This window comes from Ylistrum balloti, unplaced genomic scaffold, assembly GCF_031769215.1.
Source record: "Ylistrum balloti isolate Yb309-2 unplaced genomic scaffold, AGI_CSIRO_Ybal_v1 Utg370136, whole genome shotgun sequence".
Taxonomy (NCBI): Eukaryota; Metazoa; Mollusca; class Bivalvia; order Pectinida; family Pectinidae; genus Ylistrum; species Ylistrum balloti.
The window spans coordinates 636,777-654,772 of NW_026782145.1; the positions used below are offsets into that span (position 1 = coordinate 636,777).

The 17,996-nt window shown below is 36.8% G+C and overlaps 2 protein-coding genes across 2 annotated transcripts; both read right to left on the reverse strand.

The window, feature by feature from the left end:
• Positions 1-317: 317 nt before the first annotated feature.
• On the reverse strand, positions 318-8,037 carry LOC132550615 (alpha-methylacyl-CoA racemase-like). Its single transcript, XM_060214707.1, has 7 exons — positions 7,991-8,037; positions 7,254-7,361; positions 6,702-6,840; positions 5,692-5,835; positions 3,669-3,851; positions 3,288-3,452; positions 318-1,389 (listed from the first exon to the last, which is right to left on the reverse strand). The coding sequence occupies exons 2-7, from the start codon at positions 7,359-7,361 to the stop codon at positions 995-997; spliced, it is 1,134 nt and encodes a 377-aa protein (XP_060070690.1). The 5' UTR covers positions 7,991-8,037; the 3' UTR covers positions 318-994.
• Positions 8,038-16,039: 8,002 nt separating this feature from the next.
• Positions 16,040-16,951, reverse strand: LOC132550626 (sperm-specific protein PHI-2B/PHI-3-like). Its single transcript, XM_060214718.1, has one exon. It carries the CDS (start codon positions 16,949-16,951, stop codon positions 16,040-16,042), a length of 912 nt encoding a protein of 303 aa, XP_060070701.1.
• Positions 16,952-17,996: the final 1,045 nt, after the last annotated feature.

Below are 17,996 nucleotides of genomic sequence, written 5' to 3' on the forward strand. Positions count from 1 at the left end.
TTCTTGGCTACCTGTTCTTAACATTCCAACCAATTTTTAGCTCAATGGCACCAGTAGACCTGGAGAAGTTTAAGGTATGTTTCTGAAGGTGGTGTCCATCTTGGATTTCAGACAGACAGCAAAATAACAACACTTCGTCAGGACCATCTCAGGATCATTTAACACAAGTTTGATCTCAATCCCACAGTAGGAACTTTAGAAGTTTAAGATGTAAAAAGTTTACACACGGCGGACAACAACAGACAAAGCACAATGGCTATAGATCATCATGACCCTTCGGGTCAGATGTCCTTAAAATATTTAAACAAGAATTTTGCATAATGCATCACATAAATTAAATTAAATTTATTCATGAATTTTACTTCATTTCATATAACAATCAATCATATGTAAGTCATATTGTATACAATATACAGTCCTTTTGCTGCCTCTTAATTATCAACACTTTGAAGGACATTATTAACGATGCAGTTTTGGCTGTACAAGTGTCCATTTAATGGGTCACATTTAAAACTATCATGGTACCCTAGCCTATCACAGCTCATTAAAGTTGTTTAGGTGATGGGATCTGTTTACAAATACCAGGTTGTTACCAGCGCTTGATAAAAAATATAACAATTTATTCGTGTTTTAAGGGCCATATCCAGCCTTACATGAATCATAAATGTACACACACATTCTATATATCTTACATCACTTTCTGTCAGAATATTTTTGACAAAAAGTTTCACACCTAGTGATTGCTATTATCGGGAAATTTTCAGTAATGATTGATAAAAGCTTTTACTGCATTGAGACCTTCGTCAGTGCTACATACACTCATTTAAAGTGAGATAGCAGTAATGGACAATTAAATTGGACTTAGTCAACAAATTTAAATGACAATAAATAATGAAATTATCAAAGATAAATGGTCACAAATAGCTACATTTGATGGTAATAAATCAAACATTAGATAATAGTTAAACTGAGCATTGGTAAATCAATAGCTACACTATAATTTTGACGACCCTGCATTCTCTACTACTCCCTCACTGATAAATCTACTAATATCACTCGGTGAGTAACCAATTTCTTTTAACACTTCTGACGTATGTTCCCCTATCCTCGGAGTAGGATAAACTTGGTCGACACCTGGAGTCCTGGACAGTCTAGGAGCAGGTGCTGGGGAATATCGTCCCTTGGCATCCTTCAGGAAGCTTTTGTTATACACGTTGTGTGGGTGTGAGGGTGCCTCATCGTAGTCTAGCACAGGACTGTAGCATGCATCTAGACCCTCAAACGCAACATCCCATTCATCACGTGTCTTTGTTAGGAATTTTTCCTTGAATTTCTGCCGCATTTCAACTGGGTCATCAAACTGCGAAACTTCATCACTCAGTCCAAGTCCTGTACACAGACAAACCACAAGTTCATGAATTAGTAATCTGTCAATACCATATGTCAATCTTAACATCATTGCAGTGTTATATTCAAGCTTATTCAAATCATTTAGCCCTTTGATTACAACTAAAAGTCAAAGCAAAATACTGAACAGGAAAAAATTATCTGACATTGACCTTTGATCTAGAAATTCTTACCTTAGTTCAGAAACCTAATTATCTATATTTCGTAATAATTTATCATTCATTGATAATATATTATCCAAGCAAGAAATAAATCAAATCTTGACCTTTGAAATGGTGACCTCAATTTTCAGTCTTGAGACTCCAAATACGATTTGTTTCATGTCAAATTTTCAGAAAAAAAAGGCAGTTGAGGAATAAAATGATTAAAACTATTGACCTGTTGACTCTAATCATACAACAATCACTTTCTCTGTTGATTCTGCTCAACTTTGCTTCACACAAGAAAGTATCAACAATCAATAACACAAGAGTATGTCACTCTTGATGTGGCAAAGTCAAGTCTGACAAACTTAATCTGCGATCTAAATCAGCTTCACTGATGAATATCATAATAAAATATTATCTCAGAAAAATATCTAACTTTTACACTGAAATCCAAGATGGCTCCTATGATTTTATTTATTTGCAAACAAAATTTATGTGACACAATAAAGCGCTAATGGGGGGCATGTGTACAAAAATAATACTTTCCAAGAAATAGTAATGACAACCCCTGACAATGAAACAAACCTACGGCAGTCATTGTTTAGTGAATGCAAAAAGTCAAGTTGTGTTATTTGGACCTGAATAATAACATAATTTGATTCTGATTCCTAGATAGCCATCTTCGGGTCAATTTGCCCTTCATCCTGGCAAACAAATGGGACAAATCAAAACTAACAGAATAACTTGGAAGTATTGATAAAGTGCAATAACAAGAATGGAAATATGGATAGACCATGAGAAGGGGTATGGACAGATGGATAGACCATAGACAAGAGGTATGGACAGATGGATAGACCATGGACAAGAGGTATGGACAGATGGAGAGACCATAGACAAGAGGTATGAACAGATGGATAGACCATAGACAAGAGGTATGGATAGATTGAGAGAGCATGGACAAGAGGTATGGATAGATGGAGAGACCATGGACAAGAGGTATGAACAGATGGATAGACCATAGACAAGAGGTATGGACAGATGGAGAGACCATGGACAAGAGGTATGGATAGATGGATAGACCATGGACAAGAGGTATGAACAGATGGAGAGACCATGGACAAGAGGTATGGATAGATGGAGAGACCATGGACAAGAGGTATGGATAGATGGATAGACCATGGACAAGAGGTATGAACAGATGGAGAGACCATGGACAAGAGGTATGGATAGATGGAGAGACCATGGACAAGAGGTATGGACAGATGGATAGACCATGGACAAGAGGTATGGACAGATGGATAGACCATAGACAAGAGGTATGGACAGATGGATAGACCATGGACAAAAGGTATGGACAGATGGATAGACCATGGACAAGAGGTATGGACAGATGGATAGACCATAGACAAGAGGTATGGACAGATGGATAGACCATAGACAAGAGGTATGGACAGATGGATAGACCATAGACAAGAGGTATGGACAGATGGATAGACCATGGACAAGAGGTATGGACAGATGGATAGACCATGGACATGAGGTATGGACAGATGGATAGATTTTGAACATATTGTATGTGCAGGTTGATCAATCATGGAGGAAAGGTACAAACAAATGGATAGACCACAGACAAAAAGTTGCTCAAAACATCCAGGATATCCTACATTATTAATGGTATCTGCGGACACATAAATACACCATATTTATATGCATGATTTTTAAGGACTTACCAACCTTTTACTAAATCATTAAAAAACTGTGGCTCCAGAGCACCAACACCAACAAATTTTCCATCTTTCGTTTCGTAAGTGTCGTAGAAGGCTGATCCCCCATCCAACACATTGTCTCCTCTTTCCTTACCCCAGATCGGCATAGCCCTTGAATTCCACAGCCAAGATCCTGCGAAATGATAGGATTACATCAATACTTTCATTATTTCTCTGTTTTTGACAGAAATCTTTTGATTATTTTTCCCACAAAGAACTACTTGACAACGCACATTATACTCCATAACACAGATATAATGATCTCATTTGAGTGCATTCTTCACATGTAAGAGATATATTCATTGTGATTCCTCTACAGTTGTACATGTGCTTTCACTGTCTGACATACCAACATATGCTGAGCCTTCCACCATATTGGAATCGATCACTTGACCGTTGCCAGATAATGACCTTTCAAACAAAGCCATTGTAATCCCAAAAGCACAAGTGAGGCCACCTCCAGCAAAGTCTGCCACTAAGTTGATTGGAGGGTATGGACGTTCTCCCTTCCTTCCTAACTGACCAAGTATACCTTAAAATACAACATAGAGCAGTCAGGTAAGTAACATACAAACAGGTAAGTAACATGCAAAATAAGTAGGTAACATACAAACAAGTAGGTAACATACAAACAGGTAAGTAACATGCAAAACAAGTATACAAGTAAGTAATATACAAAACAGGTAAGTAATATACAAACAGGTAAGTAACATACAAAACAAGTAGGTAACATACAAAACAGGTAGGTAACATACAAAACAGGTAAGTAACATGCAAAACAAGTACGTAACATACAAAACAAGTATGTAACATACAAAACAGGTAGGTAACATACAAAACAGGAAAGTAACATACAAACAGGTAAGTAACATAAAAAACAGGTAAGTAACATAAACAAGAGGCCCATGGGCCTTAACGGTCATCTGACAAAAAGCAAGCCAAACCTAGAAAGTGGGTTGAGGTCATTCATTTGAACAAACTTGGTAGCCTCTCCTCCAAGCATCTTACAGGCCCAATATCAGCACTCATGGACTTTTGCTTGTTGAGAAGAAGTCGTTTGTATATTTTAACATATTTGACCCCTGTGACCTTGAAAGTGGGTTGAGGTCATTCATTTGAATAAACTTGGTAGCCTTTCCTCCCAGCATGCTACAGACCTAATATCGGCACTCATAGACTTTTGCTTATTGAGATGAAGTCCTTTGTATATTTTAACATATTTGACCCCTGTGACCTTGAAAGTGGGCCAAGGTCATTCATTTGAACAAACTTTGTAGGGCTCCATGCCAGCATGCTATGGGCCAAGTATTAGCCCCCTAGGCCTTCTAGTATTTGAGAAGAAGTTATTTAAAGATTTTGACATATTTGACCCCTGCGACCTTGAAAGTTGTTCAAGGTCATTCATTTAAATAAACTTGGTAGCCTTTCCTCCCAGCATGCTACAGACCCAATATCGGCACTCATAGACTTTTGCTTATTGAGATGAAGTCCTTTGTATATTTTAACATATTTGACCCCTGTGACCTTGAAAGTGGGCCAAGGTCATTCATTTGAACAAACTTTGTAGGGCTCCATGCCAGCATGCTATGGGCCAAGTATTAGCCCCCTAGGCCTTCTAGTATTTGAGAAGAAGTTATTTAAAGATTTTGACATATTTGACCCCTGTGACCTTGAAAGTTGTTCAAGGTCATTCATTTAAACAAACTTGATAGCCCTTCATCCCAGCATGCCACAGGCACAATATCAGCAATCTGAGCCTTTTGGTTATTGAGAAGAAGTTGTTTAAAGATTTTAACATATTTGACCCCTGTGACCTTTAAAGTGAGTCAAGGTCATTCATTTGAACAAACTTGGTAGTCCTTCATCCCAGCATGTCACAGGCCCAATATCTACACTCTGAGCCTTTTGGTTAATGAGAAGAAGTTGTTTAAAGATTTTCACATATTTGACCCCTGTGACCTTTAAAGTGGGTCAAGGTCATTCATTTGAACAAACTTGGTAGAGCTCCATGCCAGTATCCTCTGTGCCAAGTATTAGCCCCCTAGACCTTCTAGTATTTGAGAAGAAGTCGTTTGAATGAAAAGTTTACGGACGGCGCACGGCGCACGGCGGACGACGACGGACGAAGCATGATGACTATAGGTCATCGGACCCTTCGGGTCAGATGACCTAAAAACAGGTAAGTATCATACAAAAACAGATCATGTTTGTCTTTGTGCATTCTGATTGTGCAGAGCTTGTGTTAGCTATATAGTACCACCCTACTGAATTAACATCACAAACAGATGTACCCCTGGAAAATAAAGATTTATCTTAATACTCGTGTTCTAACTGACCAGGGTAAGATATTTACCCAGGTAAATAGTGCCTACCTGCCAAGGATATATAGTTGATGTCATGTCCAGCTCTAGCTGACCAGGGCCCTTGTTGACCGAAGCCTGTCAATCTGGCATACACAAGTCTCGGGTTGTCTGATAGGAGTGTGTCTGGCCCCAGACCTAGTTTCTCCATTACGCCTAGTGGAGAATACATTTAGTTTTACTCTTCACAGAAATGTGACAGATCAAGAACAAAGGCATTTGACACTTTACCACCATTTTCACCTTCAATTCAAAAGATTGCCATATCATAATATAAATTTATCAGCACAAATCACCTCATAATGCAATACAGCATTCAATAAATGGTAAATCCCTTCAAACTTGGAACAGACAAAAGTCCATAGATCTACAGATTTCTTTAGAATAAAATCACAAGGGGCTACCTGCCATCAGTTCTATAATCATACCTGTCCTGAACAGTTCTATAGTCATACCTGTCCTGAACAGTTCTATAGTCATACCTGTCCTGAACAGTTCTATAGTCATACCTGTCCTGAACAGTTCTATAATCATACCTGTCCTGAACAGTTCTATAGTCATACCTGTCCTGAAGGACTCTTTAACCATACCTGACCTAAATGATTCTATAACCATACCTGACCTAAATGATTCTATAACCATACCTGTCCTGAATGACTCTACAACCATACCTGTCCTGAACACCTCTAAAGTCGTACCTGTCCTGAACAGTTCTATAAACATACCTGTCATGAATGACTCTTTAACCATACTTGTCCTGAATGACTCTTTAACCATATCTGTCCTGAATGGCTCTATAACCATACCTGTCCTGAATGGCTCTTTAACCATACCTGACCTGAATGACTCTTTAACCATACCTGTCCTGAATGACTCTATAACCATACCAGTCCTGAACACCTCTAAAGTCATACCTGACCTGAATGACTCTTTAACCATACCTGTCCTGAATGACTCTACAACCATACCTGACCTGAATGACTCTATAACCATATCTGTCCTGAATGGCTCTATAACCATACCTGTCCTGAATGGCTCTATAACCACATCTGCCTTGGAACACATCTTCCTCACTACCTCAACTCCTTCCTTCTTCTTCAGGTCCACAGCCACAGATCGTTTTCCTCTCCCTAGTCTGTCTGTGCCCATCTGTGACTTCACCTATTTTATGAAAAATTAATTCAAGAGTTCAACACCCAAGTATATTCTTGTTCCTAAAACTTCAAATATTTTCCTGCTCTTGGCACTATAACTCAGTTTATTGAGGAAGTAAGGATGCCATTTTATCAGCATTACCTGAATCTTGATTCCCCTTCTCCAATAAAACTCTGGTAAAAGTTTCATTAAAATCCATTAAATTGTTATGCCTAAAAATGACCTTTTGCAGTCAGGTATTTTGAAATTGATGAACAAATCTTAAAGAGACTATTTCATCAATTAATAAATTATTTTTTGTGATTTTTTAGGACTTAATTAAACAATCACACTTGGGCATGGAGCATATAAATTTGGACACTGAAAACACTGATATTGCACTGTTATTTGTTGAAAAGTATAGAGTATAATTCACTTACCCTGTCAACTCGAACAACCTTAGCCCCAAAGTCAGCTAATATCATGGCACAGAACGGGGCTGGGGCTAGTCCTGCCAACTCCACCACTCGAATACCCTTCAATGCCATCTGTAAGAAATTGTTACAAATCAGTAGGACATGTAGTCGCCAATAAGGGACTGCGACTTAATTAACAGTCAGAATGGAAAAGGTGCGGCTCCTTTGGTTCCACAGATGAACATGATCCAACGGATGGAATGTGCTCTGTATAATATTTCCGCACTCAGCATGCTGTTTCTTCCTAAGTTGAAGTAGCACGCATATACTAATCGTACCTTGATAAGTGTACAAATCTGTTGAACCAGAACAATCTTGAATTGGGTTACGCTAAGAGATTATGTTGGCATAAATGAAAGTTAGTCAATGCGTCTTGTTTCGTTTTGAAAACGAGGCCAGAAATTCTATATTTAAATTTGCAAAAATAACGATCAAAGTCCGTCATAACAATCAAACGGAAATGTAATGCTCTTCATTGATCGAAAAAATACAAGACTAGAATGGGGTAGATGCATGACAAACAGTTCGATTTAACTGTGATAGTGTAGCTGATAGCTCAAACGAACGAGACGAGATACACTATTAAAACTACTAGCCTAAGACATTCCTCCACACATTTCAAAAACTGTTATTATATGTCCCTAGTACCGTTTGTGTATTTGAAAGCAAGTATCATTTGCCAACAGAAAGACCTAAGTTACCGTTTTGGAAATAACCAGTCGTACTCCTTCTTTCCGCAGACTGTCAGTTCATATTGGCCTTTGGTCTATTGGCCGTCACATTCTAAAGTTTGTTGCGAAGGGCGGCATAAAATATCCGCCACGTGGTAAAGTTTGCTCATTAGACGGTAAAATGTGTTCTGAAGTACAATGATTATACATGAGATATCCTAAGGATATACAATAAATGCCCATGGATAATAGATATACAGGTACAGCTAGCGACAATAAAAACACCCGGTCTACACACACAAACTGCAAATGGTTATGTCTATTCCATCTTCTAAGTAAATAAATAAATAAATAGATAAATAAATAAACGATCGTCAACATTCCTCAATCTCTCTGACGCCTCTGTGTAATGTTCATAATAGTGAGCATACCAGATTATTTATTTGAACTTGAAAGAAGTTTACAAAATTCAGAATATGTGAACACGGGCTTATGACGTCATAACTTCATGGCGTCATATTTGCATTGTTACGGCATTCAAGAAAGAGATATGAAGAAAAAAATGCAAATTTATACATCGTTCTAATACTGTATCTTTAAGTCCGTGGTTCTCCTTTCTCGTTTCATCAACTTGAATATGGAATGGAAATTCTCAAACCATACATATATGTAAGTTTTATGACAATATCACGATGCTACACCAATCGGAGATTATCTTGTTGAACTATACTAGTTTAAGAATAGGAGCTTGACGTAAAGGAAGATACTATACATCTTAATTTATTGATTCAATTCTGCGTGAAACTTTTAAACGTAAAATAAGATTTTCCTACTTGTTCGATACCCTGGCGCATTCTATATTAGTTTAAACACATTTTATGGCGAAGAAAAAGACAGTAGGATTGGACACAAATTAGTACTACATTATTAACGCCCTCTCCTGTGATACATATTTCAACTATACATAAATATTGGCTTTGCTGGGTGATATGTTTAGTGAACTTAATAGAGCTGAAAACAAGAAGAGAGAGAGAGAAAGAGAGAGAGAAGGGGAGAGAGAGAGAGGGGGGGGGGGGGGGAGAGAGAGAGAGAGAGCAATTTCACACAAGGATATTTTTATGAATAAAACCTTTCGCTGGTCTTTATAAATCTGTGCACACTTCGAAAAACATAAACATTAATTTGTTTTGTCAATTGATTCAGGGATACCTGATAGTAAGCAATCTAGGTTAAGTTCATGGTCTTTATACAAACTTTGAAACAACCCTGACCTCTGTGGTCGGTAATAAGGACATTCGATGAGGATAAAACATTTTCACAAGGAGATCCGCAGACACAGGGTTATCAACAATGTGAAGTGATTAGTATAAGTTGACATAACTTGTTTCGCAATTGTTGTAAAATAAATAAATTTTTAAAAAGTTAACTCTAAATAGATCATAATTAAGTGAACTACACTTATACATTAATGTTGTATTAATAATATTTTGTTTGGGTTCACAATATTCAAAGTAAATGGGAGATATTATTTGATTTCGTGAGGTGGAGTTATTAATTTTGCTGTAAGGTGTTGACGACCTAGCAGCAACATCGAGATTATTTCAAGGACCGTGGCGAAAAGCAGAAGGAAGAGAGAATGAGCTAGTAGAGGAAAGTTTGAAATTTGTTAAGATGAAATCGTTAGCATTGCTTAAGGGATATCTGACATCTTGGTTAATTGTGTAAGGAAGAATTTCCTTGAGAAAATATGGAGTAAGATTGTTTCTCATTTTATACAGTAATTGAAGTTTCCTTCGTTTTCTTCCCTCAGAAAGTTTTTCTAATCCTGTTTCGAAATAAAGAGAGTCATCAGGAGCAGAGGATGAGAGACCGGTGATGATGCGATCTGTCTCTCGTTGGCATTTTTCTAAACTTTCACTTTCAGTAACTGCACATCCGTCCCATAATTCACTGCAGTAATCAAAAATCGGCACGATAAAAGACGTATATATTTTCAACATTGTTTCTCTTTTCAACATGTACTTTACACTCCTCGGAACATTAACTTTCTTCATGACATAAGCATGAATAAGTGCTATATAATCTCCCCATTCACCTTCTGCGATGAGAACTACTCCCAAACGTCCATGACTTTCACGAAAATTAAGACGTTCTTCATTGAAATATAGTTCAAAATTTGCATTAAGATTTACGGCGTTAGTAATAGATAAGATAGATATTGTCTATACAAGTAGTTAATACAATTAGAATTCATGACAGATTTGACAATACAGACCAAAAACTGACCAGGTGACTGAAGTATTTTTTATAACGACCCATTGCACATATTAAGTAAATGTGTATGTGTATGTATGTATACCATTATGTCGCGTACGTGCGTGTACACTCTCTTAATAAAAGCATTGCACATTTATGATTAACTAAGTGATTTTCTTACCTTCTAAGATTAAAATACAACACAATACAACACAATAACACAACACTACAATACAATACAATTCAACACAACACAACACTACAACACAAAACAATACAACACAATACACATTACAACACAATACAATACACAATACATCACAACACTACGACACAAAACAATACAACACAATACAATACAACACAAAACAATTCAACACAACGCAACACAACACTACAACACAATATAACACAACACTACAATACAATACAATTCAACACAACACAACACTACAACACAAAACAATACAACACAATACACATTACAACACAATACATCACAACACTACAACACAAAACAATACAATACAATACAACACAACACAACACAACACAATACAATACAACACAAAACAATACAACACAACGCAACACAACACTACAACACAATATAACACAACACTACACTGCAATACAATTCAACGCAAAACAACTCAATACAATATAATGCAACAAAATACAATACAATATTTTAATATATGTCACATATCGAAGTTTACAATAAAACACATTAAAATATTGCCAAACATAACGATGGCCAGTCGGATTCCGCTTACGAGACACTGTTAAAAATTTACGGTTATCAAAATAAAAGACGTATATGTTATACATTTATCTGTTAAAATTACATTGTAATGAAGAACGTCTACGCCTGATCATGAGATGAATATCAAGTTTCTTCAGATTGTAAAATACACAAAAAATTATCTGTATTACTAAAAGTGTAAAATTCCATGCATAACGTACATGCTTTTTCAAAGAGTGAAGTTCGGACATTGTTACACATAGGGCATTCACATAGAACATGTATTTCATTTTCTATCAAATTTTTACAAAAAGGACAGTCTCTGGTTCTCGTGTAAATTTACATATCTCTCAGTCTCTATCATAAGAGATAGACAGACATCCGAGTTGTAGTTGGGATAAATGGTTTCTGTAATGATGTGGAATGTATGACGTAACGTAGAAGTCGGGAAGGTTATCTGATTTAAAAAGTTCATAAGTTCGAAGTTTATTTCCTTGGTTGGGCTTGTTACTCCAGGGTTACTATACTACATATCTGAATCAATGTATATGACACAGACAAAGTTGTAATCTGTAGTACATGTGTTACCTTAAACTGATAACAAAAAAGGTGAACCTCACATTACAATGTCCAATCACTTATACAAATCACGTGTACTCCAATGACCCAGCTTGCTCTCATGCAAATTGCGTGATCGCGTCTAGACGAGTCAGCAAACATATAGGGTAAATAGCCTTTGAGTAACCATCTAATAGTACAGAGGATAACGATGTGATTACTAATGGGGAAAGTTCGTTTGTACAGACACCTCGGGGATATGTAATCAATTAGCATATTACAGGTTTTTTTTTTTTTTTACCAAAAAACGTTCGACACTATTGACAAATGTAAAATATGGTATAAGATAGATAAGCTCAGAGGTGTTCGTGGTAAAATTATGTCGGTGGTAAAATCATTGTAGAGTAACATCAAATCCTGTGCCCTCGTTGGAGGGAAAATGTCTGACTTTTTTTAAAACAAGGCCAAGATTTCACAAGGAGAGATACTATCCCCGATCCCGTTTAGCTTATTTGTTAACGATTGTGAATATGAATTCTTACAGGCCGGTATACAGCCGCCTGAATGACAAAATGTGTTGCTATTTTTATTATTATACGCAGATGACATGGTTTTATTTTCTGGAAGTATACAGGGTTTACTGTCAATTCTGGACAAACTTCGTAACTACACAGAATAGTGGTATCTGGCTGTTAATGTATCTAAAACCAAAATTATGGTTTTCCGCCAGACAGGAAGATTATCACAGGATGAAAAATGGTACTTAAATAGTCAAATGCTAGAAAAAGTAGATATGTTTTGTTACCTTGGCTTGCTGCTACACTTTAACGGTAACTTTTAATGCATCGGAAAATACAGTTAGCATCGCAATGTAGGAAAGCATTATTCTCATTGAAACAGACTTGTGTACCCACATGCTTGAATTTCTCTGCATTATTAAGTCTATTAAGACACGTATGTAGGAAGTGTTGCTAGTTACAGTAGTGAAATTTGGGGATTCAATTTTGACCTCGACTTTGAGACGATTCAACAAGACTTTTGTAAATATATTCCTGGAGTCAAACGGTCGGCACCTAATGCTACTGTATACTTTGAACTTGGGAGCGTCCCGTGGTCTTTTTTGTGTAAATCAAGAATATTAAAGTATTGGTGTAAGCTAATAAATGCATTTTAATAGGATGTTACAAGTACCCCAGGTACATGTTCAGCGAATGTGAGGGTAACCCGAATCGTAAAAAACTGAATTGCGAAATTTAAACGCGAATTTGGCGCATTAGGTATGATGGATTTTTTAGGTTTCCCAACACGTCGAAAATGTTGATATTTTTTAAACATTGTAAATCAACGCCTGATGGACAGTTTCAAGCGAGAGTGTAAAACGTTTTTGTTTCATCTAAATGCGTAATTTACAAGCACGTGGTAGATCATTTAGCATTGCAAACTTATCTTTCTAAGCCTCTTCCTTTTTATAAAAAATGCTGTTGTAAAAATACGTTAATCTTCGCGTTGTCTTCTTATCGAATCGGGCAGACAAAGGAATATTCCTGGCCAACTTCGTACTCACTCTGTATGTCATAATATTGAGGACGAGTGTCATTTTATCTAACATGCCCTTTTGCATAATGATCTGTGATCTAAATTTCTACCATAACCTGCGTATGTTATCTCACGCCCAGACTATTAATCAAACACCATACCATTGTTTTTTCATACGAATGATACACACGTGTATTATTGGTGACAGCCAAATTTATTGGACGAGGCATTGACATTGGACCCAACCATGATCTCTGACCCCGAACTACTTTCGCCACGTGCGATTGTTTTCATCGTCTGCTGTCCATCATCAATATGGCTGACAGTGACAGTGACGATCTGTCACTCTTGCCGGCGGTCAAGATCGGTGATTGATAACAATAATCACATTATCTAAAAAATAAATTATGTGGAAAATACAGCAGAATGGTGTTGATCTCAGTGTAATTAGATCCATAAAGTATGAAAATGAAATTATAATGTAAAAAAAATGTGTTTTTTTTTTTTTTTTTTTATAAAAGAGGCATAATAATGGAGATGGGCGATTAATAATCGATTTCTTCCGAAGAAAAATATACAGTAGCCATGGAACTTCTTTATTTTAGGTCTGTCTGAATCTAACTGTGGATCCGATCAGTCTGCCAAAAAATGTCTTGACAAACCAGTGCTAGGAAATATTTAGTTCAAAAGCTGAATGACTCTGGATTACCACCTACCCAAATTATGCAGGTAGGCTAGTGTAGGATGTTACAAATAATGAAAATATAAACACTTACCTCCATAACGAAAATTATAATCTCAAACACTATAAATCCATGTCGAAGAAATTGAAATTTATTTCATAATAAACATACACTCGGAAAAAAACAGCTGTTTTTTTAGTGAACACGTGTAAAGTAAACAACTGTCCTCTTACAGATATCTGGCCACAGAAACGTCCAGAGTATAAACAGTTACAGTACCCTGGATACTGACCAACAGAAGACCATTTCAGCTGTACTTTCCAATTAGCAAAATAGGCCTAGGCCTGAAAGAGAAAGTGCTCCTCCAGTGTCAGTGACGTCTGAAACGGGTGTAGGCCTAAGTGCAACCAGCCATTTCATTCTGTCACCGGTGGTCCAGTGTATGGAGGCACAATAAACATCAACATTCACAATAATAAATCTTTTTCTCGAAAACGGCCCATGGTGATGTACAGTTCTGATGAAAGTGATTAGAAGATCTCGAAATTACACGCCATCTTAATCGTGTCTACATTTACAATTTCCCGCGAGGAAGCACTACTCTTATCCGCAATAAAATCTAGTTTCAAATTATTTTTTGTTAAAGATTAATAATTTGTGTAGTTTTGTAACGTGTTTCAATGAACTAATGTTACGGAATGTGTCCAAACAAGATAACTGAATAAATGAGTATTTTGCTTCAAAAATAGCGATTTTGTCCCTTTTCGCATATTAATGAACCAATCAGACAACCTAGATGTATTCTTACGCGAAAGTGTCAATGTGAGCGAAACAATGTTGTACACAATATATATTTTTTACGCTAAAAGGTTATGGTAGAAAGAAGTTCTACAACTCGTTAGTTAATTTTCAAATTTAGAAAAGACACGATACGTGAAAATTAACTAACTCGAGTTAGATAACGATGATAATCAACTGCCACTTGTTGTAGAACCTCTATATAACAAGCCTTACTTCTGTCTTTAAATCAGTTAACTTTTTATCATCTTTTAACACAAAAGAAATTTGTAATTTAGGAAATTTATTTACTATGCAACCAAATTATGAGATAATTATTTCACAGAAAATTAATGGAATGACCTAAAAAATTCTTCTTATTAAGTCGAATTCAAAAGTTGTATCAATGAGCTGTATGCAATAAACAATGAAATATAAGGAGAAGAGTCAAAAGACCTGATGTCACATGTGTTATAAGATTCTCGCATACCTGTAGGACGTGTACCTGTAGGTTTACCTGTTTCCTGCTCTCACTCGGAGCCACTGTTCTCTACTTCAACCAAGTAATGACATATTTCAACTGAAGGTTATGTCATGTTTGAGAGAAACAAAATGTGCGCTAAGAATAGATGGAGAATGTAAGATCCGAAATAAGTCACTTATTGGAACAACTGACGACAAACATTCTGCAAGTTTATCTTAAAATCTGAAGAAAAACATCCCGGAAAAGTTCAGAATAACTAGAAATATCACCTCCGATCTGAACACGTGTTCACTACAGCATCACGTGAATGAACCCCGTCATTAACCATCGATTTAGATACTTGTTTTACCCATTATAAAATACTTCGACAATCAAAGCGTGGTGGTGATCTCCTATAACTTGACTGGGAACAAGTTTTCTTTAGATATTACTAATCACAACAAATGGAGAGTACGTCTATATACGTAAAATCAATACGTTTATGTAAGGAGAATATTGGGGTACCCTTTGTCGATTTGATACTATCAAAACAATAATATACAGATCTACTTACCAATTTGTTGTTTCAAAGTCAGCAAAACAGTATCGCTCCATACCAACACAAACTTATATCCAGCATTTTATTTGTATAATACCCACATATAGATAAGGATTTGAGATTTAATTTTAATCCAGATCACCGGTAGGTCTTCACGCCCAGATGCACCTATAAAGAGCAGAACTTAAACCAAGCGTGTCCATGTCATTAAAAAATGATTTGTGAATTGGACTTGTAAGCCAAGGTTTATTATAGGCACCTACGTATTGGGAAAGACGTTAGGTTTTCATATGGACATCAGAAGAATAAAAATCATTCATCAGAAATATTAAAAATGCATTTATGTTTATTACTCGTAGATACAACAATCTCAAAGAATCTTGGGAAATAAACATTCTGACATCATTAGACAACTGCGTATTTCGAATGTAATGGAGCATTTCGAGTAACGTTGGGTGGCCCTGAAAAGGGCCTTTGTTGAGATTATATAGGATAAGAAATCCTACTTCTTAGATTTCTTTGCAGCAGCTTTCTTAGGAGCAGCCTTTTTTGGTTTAGCAGCCTTTTTCTTCTTAGGAGACTTCTTTGGCTTTGAAGCTTTCTTCGGCTTCGCAGCTTTCTTTGCCTTTTTGGGAGATTTTTTAGCTTTCTTCGGCTTCTTGGCTTTTGTAGCTTTCTTCGCCTTCTTTGGCTTCTTAGCCTTTTTCGGTTTCTTTGCCTTCTTTGCTTTCTTTGGTTTCTTTGGTTTCTTTGCCTTCTTGGGCTTTGCTTTTCCAACCTTGAACCGTCCGGTCGCTCCAGTGGCAGTAGATCCTTTAGGTCTCACCAGAGCTCCGGTCTTCAGTCCACGCACCAAAGCAATCCTTACGGAGGACGTAACTCTACTGGCAGTAAGAAATTTGCTGAAGTTTGCCATAACATATTTCCTGATGGCTTGGACGGACGATCCCTTTCTGTCCTTCATAGCTGTGATAGCTGCGACAACCATCGATAAAGTTGTTGGTTTTTTAGCTCCTCCCTTTGACACATTCTTTTTAGGGCTTGAGGCACGCTTCTTCGCTACCTTTTTCTTTGGACTCTTCTTAGCCTTCTTTCCTGGAGAGACACTCCTGCTCCTGCTCCTCGACCTCGTACGTGGCCTTCTTGGAACGAATACACTATTCCCTGCCGCTTTTTTCCCTGGCGAGGCACTTCTGCTCCTTGACCTTGTACGTGGCCTTCTAGGAACAAATACACTATTCCCTGCCGCTTTTTTCCCTGGCGAGGCACTTCTGCTCCTTGACCTTGTACGTGGCCTTCTCGGGCTTGGGGCAGATTTCTTTGTCGCCTTCTTCTTTGGACTCATCTTTTTAGATGGGGAGGCACTTCTGCTCCTACTTCTAGACCTTGAACGTTTCTTCGGACTACGCGCCATTTTCTTATTTGATGTAATATCAAATGTGATGATTGATAGTGCTGTCTGTGTATTTATAGCATTTGCTCGAACCTGACCGAAAGCACCCCTTGACGTAACATGAAAAAGTTTTCAATGGCGGCGAATTCGACTTCCTCTGTGTTTGTTGTCATAATTAACGGTTATATTTGCCACTGTATCCAAAAATAACATTCGTATATGCATTATAAACAGCAAGTATGTTAATCTTATTTATTGAAAATTAATATGTTGCGTCCGCGCACAGTTGCTATTTTACATCACAAGTACTGTCTTCCTGCATTATTGTTTTTTCAAAACCAACTTCAATGAATATATACACTGAATTGTTCATTTTGCGTAATTTTTGGCAAAGTGTGTGTATGAATATTAAAAATGAGTTCTTTCTTGGTATATTTTTAACTGGTGTTTCTGTCGTCTTCCAATGTAGAGTAATCTAATTTGTTGTTCTATTCTTACCGAAAAACACAAAATGGGTCGTCGATGATGATGATTGTTATATCAGCCTCGGTTTCGCACTGCCAGTGTTCTTAGCAAAGATTCGGCAATACCTGTGCCTTTTAATGAATAGATGCACTTAATTTTCTGTTAATTTACACGACTCAAACTGTTTTAACTGCAGCAGATTACTAGAAAACTCTTAAATGCACCGTTTGGCTCCATTACCATCAACGAGATTTGTCCAACGTATTTTTGTGAACGTCACCGGATCTAAAATGGGACACTTTTCATGTCTTCGACGTAGCATTTATAATATTGGAAATATTTGTAAGTGAATAAAATTTTTAAAAATGAAAACTGAATAGTCCTTTGCTTTTAATAATTTGAACAATTTATCTACATATTGGGTACTTCTTAAGAAAACTGCTTCTTGACTATATATAAGAGGCAAAAACGAAACGTTAAAAACATTAGGCAAAAGCACATCACAAGGGCCTAATATAAGGAGAGTAGGGCCTACACAAAATGGGACACTTTTCTTATGTTATGTGCAGCATTTAGATTTTGAAATACTGGTAAATAGTAA

Excerpts from the sequence above, each read along its gene's own strand:
- LOC132550615 (XM_060214707.1), bottom strand. The coding sequence starts at position 7,361 with ATGGCATTGAAGGGTATTCGAGTGGTGGAGTTGGCAGGACTAGCCCCA. Across the intron at positions 3,852-5,691 it reads CAACTATATATCCTTGGCAG|GTATACTTGGTCAGTTAGGA; the intron begins GTAGGCACTATT and ends TTGTATTTTAAG. Across the intron at positions 1,390-3,287 it reads TTTTAATGATTTAGTAAAAG|GACTTGGACTGAGTGATGAA; the intron begins GTTGGTAAGTCC and ends GTCTGTGTACAG.
- LOC132550626 (XM_060214718.1), bottom strand. The coding sequence starts at position 16,951 with ATGGCGCGTAGTCCGAAGAAACGTTCAAGGTCTAGAAGTAGGAGCAGA.